The sequence below is a fragment of the Phyllopteryx taeniolatus genome, chromosome 21 (assembly GCF_024500385.1).
Source record: "Phyllopteryx taeniolatus isolate TA_2022b chromosome 21, UOR_Ptae_1.2, whole genome shotgun sequence".
Lineage (NCBI taxonomy): Eukaryota > Metazoa > Chordata > Actinopteri > Syngnathiformes > Syngnathidae > Phyllopteryx > Phyllopteryx taeniolatus.
Genome location: NC_084522.1, coordinates 2,593,588 through 2,604,151, shown reverse-complemented (window position 1 = coordinate 2,604,151; position 10,564 = coordinate 2,593,588). Strand labels below are relative to the sequence as shown.

Genomic DNA, 10,564 nt, shown 5'->3' with positions numbered 1-10,564 from the left:
GCGTCCCCTTGTGGTCCTGCGCCAATACTACATTTTCCTTCTGGAACAAAACAACGAAGACGTTTGTTTAACATTTACATATTAATTTATGTAACAATTTTTATATGTAAAAAAAAATTGGGCAAAAAAAAAAAGTTAAAAAGCGTCATTTTTATTAAGAAAAAAGTTCGAGATTGAAAGGAAGTTGTAATCTCTAGAATAAATTATGCGATAAAAGTTGTTGTGCAAAGTAATTTTTGCCATTTTACAAAGGTTTTAAAAAATCTTGGAAAAATAGATATTTATTTTCACTCAAAATTACACAAAAGTTGAAAGAATAGATTTATTTTTGCAAAGAAAATGTTTAAAGAAAAAAGATATGAGGGGAAATGTAATTCATAAGGTTGTAGTTTTCCAAGAAAAAAAGTGACGTATTGATAGTTATTTTTTATAAGTAAACGGTGAAATTACTAATTTAAAAATAATTTGAATAGGCAAAAGGAGTATGTCAGTCAATCATTGAAATATTTTATATTGTGCGTGTCACGTTTGTCAATCTTGAACAATTGAATTTTACTTGCGGGACCAAACAAAACAACAAAGAAGAAACTTGTTGAACATTTATTAATTATTTGACAATGTAGCTAAAAGGAAGGCAACGTCGCATTTGTCATGTTTCGACGGCGACGTCGGCGGTGGTGGTGAAGCTGCAGTAGATCCCCCAGTGGTCGCTGGTGAAGCGGCCGCAGTCCAGCTTCTCCAAGCCCACCAGGGCCATGTGGTCGGGCGCCAGGCGGGGCGCGCGGGCGGCCGGCCGCAGGTACACGCGGTCGAAGCGGAGGCGGCTGACGTACCGGGCGCTCTTGTTGGAGTTGGCGCGGGTGTCCCACGTGTAGCGGCAGTGCTCCTGGCTCCCGAGCCGCTCCCACACGTCGCACACGCCGGGGGGCAGGCCCACCGCCGCCACCTCGGCGTCGCGCAGGTTGGTGTCGCCGGCGAACACCACGCTGACGTCGTCGGGCGCCTCACGCATCCGCCGCATCACCTCGCGCAGCTGCGTCTTACGCTCGCCCGAGTGGCCCTTGCAGCTCTCCAGGTGCGACGTCATCAGGCACAGTTTTTCACCCCGGAACATCACCTGGTGACAAAAAAAAAATATCTAAAATTTCTTTCTTTCTGCGGTAATGACATCACAAAAAATCTCTTTAGACCCAAAAAAACTAATGAAATGACTTTTCTCTTCTTTTTCAGTAAAAATGAAGTTTCTTGCTTGTGAAATAACAAATCTTTTTTTCTCTATTTTCTTGTGAAATGATCCCAATTTTTTTTTTTTCTTGATGAAAACAAATCTCTTGTAAAGTTAACATTTTCTTTCTTGTAAGACGTTTTCTCATTTGTTTCATACAAAATATAAATTTTTGGGGTGAAAAATGAACTTTTTAATTTATTTATTGTGAAATGAATACTTGTGAAATTACAAAACTATTTTTGAGCTAAAACTTGTAAAATATATATATATTCTTTCTGTAAAATAACCATTTTCTTGTGAATACAACTTTTGATTTAAAAAAATTGTTTAGGTAATATTTCCCTATTGTTAGTACGAAAAACTTTCCTTCCATCAAAAAATGACAGTTCCCATAAACAGGCGACTTTTTTTTTTATTTAAAAAAACAAAAACAAAAAATGTTTGTTCATGTAAAACTGACTTTTTTTTTTTTTTTTTTTTACTTGTAAATGACCCTTTTGCCCAAACAATGCTAACTCCCCACCCCGGTAATATTCCAATTGTAGTTTTTGGTGTACGTGTCGAGCGACCTGAGCCACGAGCAGGTTCCTCATCATCTGAGTGGTCGGGTAAGCCACAATCTCGCTTTCCAGCAGCTTGACGCGCGTCTTCTTCAGCATCATGCCGTTAAAGTAGCCGTCTTCACTTCCTGCGCAAAGAGAACTGGTGATGCACTGAGAAATCAGGAAAGGTGCTCAGTGGGGGGAAAAAAAAAAAAAAAAAAAAAGACTGCCCCTCTATGTCAAACTTGTAACTAAACCTTGATTTAGACCTGTAGACTTCAAACGGGAGTTAGCCCACTCTCGTTCTCAGTGGCTCAAATCTATTATCTTAATAAATTTTTTATTTAAAACAAAAAAAAAAAAAGACAAATCCTAGCTGAACAGACTTCTGGATTTCCGTTATGTGTTTTAACCTTGAATGATCAGGTAGCTGACGGCACGTTTCTTCAAATACTGCACGTAGGGCGGAATGAGCTCCTGCAGGAACACCACGTCAGGAGTGTATCTACGGGGGTGCAAGAAGATTATATCTTGAAATATGTATATACTCGCACAAAATGGCATACGTAAAAGTGATCTTACAGTGCCAAGTAGGAGCACAAGCCTCGGGCGCGCTCGGCCAGGTTCTCCGTGTCCAGACCGTCCACGTTCCAGGAGATCAGCGTCAGTGCCGAGCCGCCGTCTTCCTCAGAGGGTTTACGTGACGAGCCGGGGCTGTCTGCAGTTAAGTCGATGCTGTATAGTTCGTTCAGTGACAATCAAACACGGTAAGACGGGAAGGTGCTTATATATAGCACATGCTAAAAGGACACCTTTTGTATTATTGTGAGAAAAAGTTATTTTCACTCTCAAAATGTTATTGTAAAAATTTGCTCTTGGTGTATTTTTTTTCCTAATAAAGTTTGTCTTTAAATTAGTTTTTCTCTAAAATTTCACATCGCAAAAAAAATACTCAGAAAATTAACATTTCTTTCCTGAAAATCTTAATTTTCTCTGAACTAAAAAAACAGATTCTTCTGCAAATGGCAGTTTTCATTTTTTTTTATTTTCACACATTTTTCTCACCAAAATGTAAAAAGAATATATATGTTTAAAGTCGCTAAAATCCTTATTTGATTCCTCATTCAAAAATTGATTTACAAAAAAAATTAATAATCATGAGTTCTGATTTTTCTTCCTTGTGAAATAAAACAATATTAAAAACCAATTCATTTAAATAAAAATTGTGAATATAAATGGTCTTACTTTTTTTTTTTTTTTTTTTACTCATTCTGGTAAAATCACAACCATACATATATTATGGAGGAATGTTATTTTGCATTTCGCATCGTTTACCTTGTTACTTCAGGCGCTTTTAGTTTCTTGGTTGGGGTCTCCTGTTTTGAAGCCCACTCCTCTTCAAACAATTTCTCCATGTCGGCGTCGAAGAAGGAATTCGAGGCTCTCTGGAGGAGGAGGAGGAGGAGGAGGAGGAGGAGGAGGCGGCAGTGTCCCCAAATTGATTTGAGGTCAAATAAAATTGGAATTGTTCAAGTGCGCTACTGCGTACCTCCATGTTCCAGTCGTTCTCCGCAAGGTAGCACTGCGCCACGCCGCTATCCGTGCCCGTCAAGCCGGCAAACTCCTCGCAGAGACGAGCTCGGCTCTCTTCCAAGTCCCCGGGGTCGGCCGTCGAAGCCATGTTGTCAAAAAGTTTACCTAGCTCTCGTAAAAATCTGTTTTTAAAAGATAAAATAGCACGTCGACGCCACCATTTTTTAACGTCTTGCTGTTGATATTGGTGTACCGACGAAATACTTTCGGGTATTTTTATTCCTTTGGTTCTAAGCACAAATGTTGCAGAATTGGAATTTCGAAACTGAATTATAAAAAAATATATTGTCATTTCTGTTATGTTTTAAGTGTCTTTATATTTTACCATTAATAATTTCAACTATATTTGATATGTCTGTTAGGCCAACTTATTTGTGTTTCGACTCGGAAATGTCTTTGAAACGGAACAACTTCCGATTTAGTTTGACATTGCTAGTAGTTTTCCCCCCCTCAGTTAGTTAGCATGGCTTCGCTGTCTTTAAATACGATAAAACAAATGATGCGAGTTATGAAAGACAAGCCAGGCTTCGACAGAGTCCTAAACAAGGTAAACTGATCATTTTAAGACCACTGGAGCAAGCGTTTCAAGGTTGCTTTCGGTGTCCAGAAGTCATGTCTTCTTCCGGCTTGTACCTTGCCAAGGTGGAGGCGGTGGCTGCCGCACCGGGCAAGGTGGTGTGCGAGATGAGGGTGGACGAGGAGCACACCAACGGCTTCGGGACGCTGCACGGCGGCCTCACAGCCACCCTGGTGGACGTCATCTCCACCATGGCCATCATGTATAGCGAGAGGGGAGCGCCGGGAGTCAGCGTCGACATGAATATAACGTGCGACTTTATTTTTAATAAATTATATAAAAAAAGAAAAAAATATCCCATTATTTTTGGTTTGCTGATATTGCCATATGGAATTAATACATGCATTATATTTTTATTTATTCTTTTATCTTTAATATTTTTCTTTTACTTTTTTTTCAAAATTTGTCCTGCTGAAAGGCAACATATTTTTTCACATAAAATTTCTAATTTTTTAACTGTAATGTTTAAGAAATACAATAAACTTCCTAAAAATGTAATCTTTTTCTTCATAATTTTTTTTTTCCTCATGAAATTTCTTTTGCAATTTGTTTTTTCCTATGCAATTTTCATCCCTCAAATTAGTATTTTTTTTTTCTCCTGAAGCCTCGTCCTATTCCTCTCCTTAAATGTAAATTTTTTTTCTTGCAGTTTTTCTCATAAAATATTTTTTTTACTTGCAACAGTCTTCTCTTAAAATATTTGTTTTGACTCATGAAATTGATTTTGTATTGGTAAGATTTACCTCTTAAAATGAATATTCAAAAATTATTCTAAATAGAATTTTTATTAGAATTAACAAAGAATCATCTATTTTTTTTTTATTTAGGATTTTCACAAAATAGCAGAAATATTTTTCTCATAAAATACATTACTTGTAACATGATTCTAATGAAATTAATTTATAATACTTAGAACACTTTTCTTGCAATCTTACTGTCTTTTAAATTAGCCATTTTCTTCCTTGCGAAATGTCATGAACGAGTTTTTCTTCTACTGATTTGCGCAGCTACATGAACGCAGCCAAGCTGGGCGAGGACGTGCTGATCACGGCTCAGGTGCTGAAGGAAGGCCGCACGCTGGCGTTCTGCACCGTGGACTTGAGCAGCAAGTCCACGGGGAAGATGATCGCGCAGGGACGGCACACCAAACACCTCGGCGGCAGCTGAACGCGCAGGCATGCCGACGCTTTGTTTGCTCTTCATTGTCAGTGCAGTCGAGATTCACAACACGTCTTGACGACTTTAAATATTTTGCCTTCTATTAAGATATTCTTGTAAAATGTGATGTTTTTGCCCACCTCTAAAAAATGTTTTTGCTATTTTCTCGTCCCTCATTTTACTCCCCTGCTACAATCAAGTCACTTGTGATGAAGAGAATGATAGCTAATTATAATTTGGTTATAATTCACAATTCTGAGGAGCTTTTCTCATACAATCTCTTTTTACAGTCAATTTGTTTTTCATTTTTTAGTAAAACTAATTCAATTACTTTCCAAATTAACTTAACATTTAAATCTCATAAAATCAAACTCATGAAATAACATTTGTAATGTATATTTGTATTGTAAGTTGACAGCTTTTTTTTTTTTTTTTGCAATATTTCATATTTATAGATTTTTTTTGTTAGGAAAAAGAACATTTTTATGAACCTTCATAAAATCACAAAAAAAATAAATAAATGCAGCATTACAATTTTTGGGTGTATTTTCTAGCTCCTCTGAGGTTTTTGCACGGCAGACCACATTGCAAATAAAAGTCACACGTGCAACAACAGCAACAAGTGGAGACGAGTGTTGCGTTCAAAATTTGTATTGATATATGCTCAGCAGTATTGATCAACAGAATGAAAACAAAAAAAGCCTCAAACCTTCAACTGGACACACTTTCGAGTCATGAACATGAAAAAAAAAATAAAAATAAATCTTTGACAAGCAATTTTAAATTTGAGCCAATCAAAACAGAAAATGTTAGTTTGCATTTGTTAGGTAAATTGTTATTCTCATTATTAAATAGCCCGCATCCCTAATCAAACATCAGTAGTGATTCAAGCACAATACACCCCCCCCCCCCCCCCAAAAAAAAGTTAAATCTCTCGAGTCCAGCAAATAAGAAGCGATAACGACACGTAGGATTTGACGTCATATCGTTGGTGGTGTTATTACAATTGTTCTACACCCGAAAGTTGGTTTTCCCGGAAACGACAAAGAAACAAACAATAAAAAAAACTTCTCCTGTAACAACAAGGATTAAACGACATGTCCGTGTTTTCTCTCTCTCTCTCTCTTCCAACATAAAAGAAGAGTTCCTGCCTGCCGCCGTGACGGCCACAGCGACCGATTGCTCCAAATCAATGTTCATGCAGGTTGACGGAAAACAAAATGGATGACCGAGTGGGAATGGGGGGGGGGGGGGAGAAAAGGAAGAGGAGGAAGAAGGGGGGGGGAAGAGAATGAGAACATCAAAATGGCTTCCGAAGGCAGGATAGAGAGGGACGGAGGAGGAGGGGGGATATTGAGGTGGCCCGGCCCCCCCCCCTCGGGAAGAAGCCTAGTCGGGCATGTAAGGTCTGAGGTGGTCCTCGACGTCGCCCACGCCCCAGCAGGTCAGCTGGTCCTGGGGGAGGTGCAAGCACAGGCTGCACAGCTTCAACACCGTCGCCTTGCTTTTAACAGTCTGCGCACACACACAAAGTAACGTTCATACTCTCGATGCTCCCCACCAACTTCCTTGAGACCGACGCCGGCACGAGTATTCGCTCCAGTACTCACTGTTACCACTGGTTCTTTTGATACATAGAATTTCAATTAAGACAATGACAGATAATCGTGAACAAAAAGGCCTTTCTGACACAAACGTCACCGATGCGTCACACGGCCGTGGTATCGCGCCAACTACTGACGAGAAAGACTTACTTGATGTTTTTTTGTTTGTTTTTGTCTTAGTATTGGTGGCTGGCATCAGCAGCCTCCACGAGCGCCCGACACCTTGAATAAGGATGGATTCAGCTTGATATGATAACATCTTTTTCCTTATAAAATTGGTAAGTTTTTACGTAAAAATAAAACAAAAATTCCCACTCATTTTCTCTCATAGATTGTAAACAAACATGCAAATATTTTATGTTTTTTCCCCGCCTTCGCTTGAGCAGTAGCAAAAAAAATTTGATCAAGCAACGTTTCATACCTGGACAAACTCGCAAGTTATATAAGTTAAGGAACCACTGAAAATATGATGTATAGTGAATGCCCACATATTCTCACTTCGACATTGGCGAATTTGCCTATTCGCTGATTTAAGATTTGCTTTGGTGCCATCTGGTGGCCTATTTGCACCAAGAAAACAATTTGAAGTGAAGCGCTTCATTTAGAAAAAAGTAGTCCTTTGCTGCCATCTCGTGGCGTCCGTAGGCAATTAAATGACTTGCGCATTTCTCTCTCGGGTTTGGGGCTTTTTACGACGGTAGCAGCTGTGGCTGACCTGTAGGTGGTGTCGATCCATGAAGAGGAAGACGGACTGCGCGGGGTTGTTCATGATCATTCCAGCTTTGTCCTTGCGAGCGAGCGCGTGCAAGCACTGCTTCTCGTAGTCGCCGTGCTGGAACTCAAACTTGGCCTGAAAGCACAACCAGGCAACCTTAGGAGCGCCCGCACGCGTCAATTAAATTTTACTCTAATACTAAAAAAAAAAAAAAAAAAAAAAAAAATTCAATTCTTTTTTTCTTCCAATGTTTCCCCTTAAATTTATGAGTTTCCTCATAAAACTCTTTGTCCAGGAAGTAACAACAACTTTTTTCTAGTTATTTAACCCCCCGGCCCCCCTCATAAAATCAATGAATTTGTCTTAACCTTTCCCATCATGATAACAGTTGTTTGTCATAATTTTACAACGTCATCCTTTGCCCTCGTAACCTCCCGAAGTTCTGACCTGAACGGGCCTGAAGGGCTCATTGTCGGCTCCCTTCCATCTGGAGAAGAGCAGACAGACGATCTTCTCGATGTCGTTGCGTGGCCAAAGGATGAAATCCATCTCCTGCGTGCAGCCTATCACGTCCTGCCAGAAAGCCAAAACGCCGCCATTTTTTAAAAATGGGTTTTCTACAGTATACATACAGGCAAGTCCGAATTTCGAGTTGTGCGCCTTCAGCGTAGTAGCATGTTGTGCCACGTCAAGAAACGCAATGTAATTTAAGACGACGAGAGGCAGAGAAGGTCCCCAACGAAACTCAAGTAACAGTTGTTCCCACAGAGCAGTGAGACTATGTGGCTGTTCGTACTGTTGTTAGTGTGTTGCTGCTCTGTTTGTGTTAAAGAAGCAGTTGTTTGAAGGTTTATAATTAGCAAACATCGATGCAAACTTCTGTTAGCCTGTCTATGCCATGTTGCATTATGGAAACCAGCATTAAGATACCGTATTGCTATAGACACCAAACATGGTTTGGTTAAACATTTATACAATGTTAAATTCCCTCTTATGTGTCAGTTTTAAAGTTAAAGTGGAGGTGAAAAACAAACAGTACGTGCATACCCTTCGCATGGACTGGTATCGGGGGGCGTGGAGTTGCACCACGTCCTTGTGCAGGAGCTCTATGGAACTCTCCAGGGAGTAGCGGGAATCCCGCACGCCTCGCAGGATGTCCTCCTCGTAGTTGTTGGTCATCACCGGCACCACTTCGGCCACCTCAAAGAGCGCCGACTTCTTTTTCTATCGGGACATAAAAAAAATAAAATAAATAAAAACAATTAAAAAAAATAATAATTCTTTACCAAACGATGAGACAATTTGACAGTTTCTAGTCTGTGCGCACAAACCTTGTCCTTGAAAACAAAGGCGATGTAAATCTTGAAATCGAACTGATCGGCCAACGATTCTCGTTTCTTCCGCAGTTGAGCGCGGAGACGATTTCTGGTTTGGTTTCGTCGTGTGGTCGGATCCCCCATGGTCAGATGTGATAGTGTCAACTTTCCTTTTTGACCCGCTCACTCTTAATACTTTTTTGTTTTTTGGAGGGGGGGGGGGTTTGCGCTTATAGACGACGGAGCGCTAACCAAGTCTGTGAACTAGCCACTCTATTAACTACAAACTGAAACGGGTCTTCTAACCGAACAACATCATATCAAGTCATTTTTACGCAAATTTTGTATTTTTTTTTTTGCAAGGTGGCGGGCAGGGCATTTACAATAACACTACATCTCCTTGTTGGTTGTTCATAAATCCATCGTTTTAAGACGCCAAACCTGCCGTCAACAGGTCTTGAATCGGATTTGTAACTAAAAACCAGAGAACCAAAAGGTGGTAGATTATTATTATTATTATTATTATTAGTACTTCCTACAGTTGAGCCCCATAGCGGTGCTAGGTGCAATGGAGGGCTAGCAGGCTAAAAATATTCAGCGGCGGCTTTCAGAGTCCCTCATCCATGACTGAGTGTGCTGGACCGGGCGGACGGACGAGCGTGGCGGGGAGACGTTGGCACACATGGAAGAGGAAGACGACGACGAAGGCTGTTTGACATTTTCCTCGGCGCTTTTTGGGCTCGCGGCCTACTTGCTCCTGCTAGTAGTCGTGCCGATGGTGCTGGTCATGGTTTATTTTGAGCTAAGCCGAGCTAGCAGCGACCGAAGCTACATTGTAGCTCCTCGGCGGCCCGAGAGACTTTGTTTATTTTTTATTTTTATTTTTTGGAGGAGGAGAAGGAAAGCGTCCCGGTTACGACTCGGTCATCTTTGTTTACAAGTCCTCGCCACTGTTGCGCGATGCTAAAATGCTAACAGGCGGCTAGCGCGTGAGCTCGACATTTTGTGTCTTTTTAAGGTCGCGTCGTCAACAACTCCGTGAAGGGCTTTGTGATTTTGACTCGGTCAACTAAAACAAGCCTCCGTTGCGTCTCGCGTCTTTCAAATAGTTTGGCGGTTGTGGAGCGTTTCCTCGGCCGGTCGTCGCCCTAACTGCTGCCGCATGCCATGTCAAGATAAATCGGCGCTCCAGCTGGAGCCCCCCGTTCTTTCAGTCGACGTGCGGCGCGGTCTGTCTCCCGGCGGCGGGCCCATTATTACGCGTCCAGCGGGTTTGTCGTTTTTACACACTCGACGCGTCGGTTTTTTGCTGGTTTCTTTCCGTTTCTGGCCACGAACAACAAGAAGCTTCGCGAAGCCCTCCTGTGTGGGGAAAGCTTCTCCAAAATGGCAGCGCCACAGGCCCGTGACGCGCTTTTAGGAATCCCACCGCGTTTCTAGGCAGAACACGCCCTGCTCCGATATTATTGGCTCCAGGACTGGCGCCGCTGCACTATGATTGGCTGTTTTATTCCTGTGGAACAAGCCCTATTGCTTCCACACGGGTAAGGTATGCGACCTAAGTGTCATAGCGTTCATATGTTTCCCACGAACCGAAACCCACCCAGATCCTACCCTTAACCCGTCCTAAACCTAACCATAACAAACTTATTTCGTTTTTCTTGCGTACAAATGGGATACACGTTTGGGATGGTCATCTCGTTACGTCTGCGTAGACGGCCCTTGCCGCGACGCAGGAGCCAATCATCTTGCAGTAGGGCGTGTCCTGCCTAGAAACTATGCGGGAATCCCGATAACGCGCCCGTGACGTGTGTTGGACTTTTTTTCTCCC

The 10,564-nt window shown here is 41.5% G+C and overlaps 3 protein-coding genes across 3 annotated transcripts; 1 reads left to right on the top strand and 2 right to left on the bottom strand.

Moving 5' to 3' along the window:
• Positions 1 to 585: 585 nt before the first annotated feature.
• tdp2b (tyrosyl-DNA phosphodiesterase 2b) lies at positions 586 to 3,737 on the bottom strand. Its single transcript, XM_061759271.1, has 6 exons — positions 3,320 to 3,737; positions 3,106 to 3,215; positions 2,353 to 2,505; positions 2,184 to 2,275; positions 1,798 to 1,916; positions 586 to 1,117 (listed from the first exon to the last, which is right to left on the bottom strand). The coding sequence occupies exons 1-6, from the start codon at positions 3,653 to 3,655 to the stop codon at positions 650 to 652; spliced, it is 1,278 nt and encodes a 425-aa protein (XP_061615255.1). The 5' UTR covers positions 3,656 to 3,737; the 3' UTR covers positions 586 to 649.
• Positions 3,678 to 6,010, top strand: acot13 (acyl-CoA thioesterase 13). Its single transcript, XM_061759287.1, has 3 exons — positions 3,678 to 3,910; positions 4,006 to 4,190; positions 4,948 to 6,010. The coding sequence occupies exons 1-3, from the start codon at positions 3,827 to 3,829 to the stop codon at positions 5,105 to 5,107; spliced, it is 429 nt and encodes a 142-aa protein (XP_061615271.1). The 5' UTR covers positions 3,678 to 3,826; the 3' UTR covers positions 5,108 to 6,010.
• On the bottom strand, positions 5,734 to 10,131 carry c21h6orf62 (chromosome 21 C6orf62 homolog). The gene is made up of 5 exons (XM_061759283.1): positions 8,749 to 10,131; positions 8,465 to 8,641; positions 7,865 to 7,990; positions 7,418 to 7,552; positions 5,734 to 6,613 (listed from the first exon to the last, which is right to left on the bottom strand). The coding sequence occupies exons 1-5, from the start codon at positions 8,875 to 8,877 to the stop codon at positions 6,488 to 6,490; spliced, it is 693 nt and encodes a 230-aa protein (XP_061615267.1). The 5' UTR covers positions 8,878 to 10,131; the 3' UTR covers positions 5,734 to 6,487.
• Between the last annotated feature and the right edge of the window lie 433 nt (positions 10,132 to 10,564).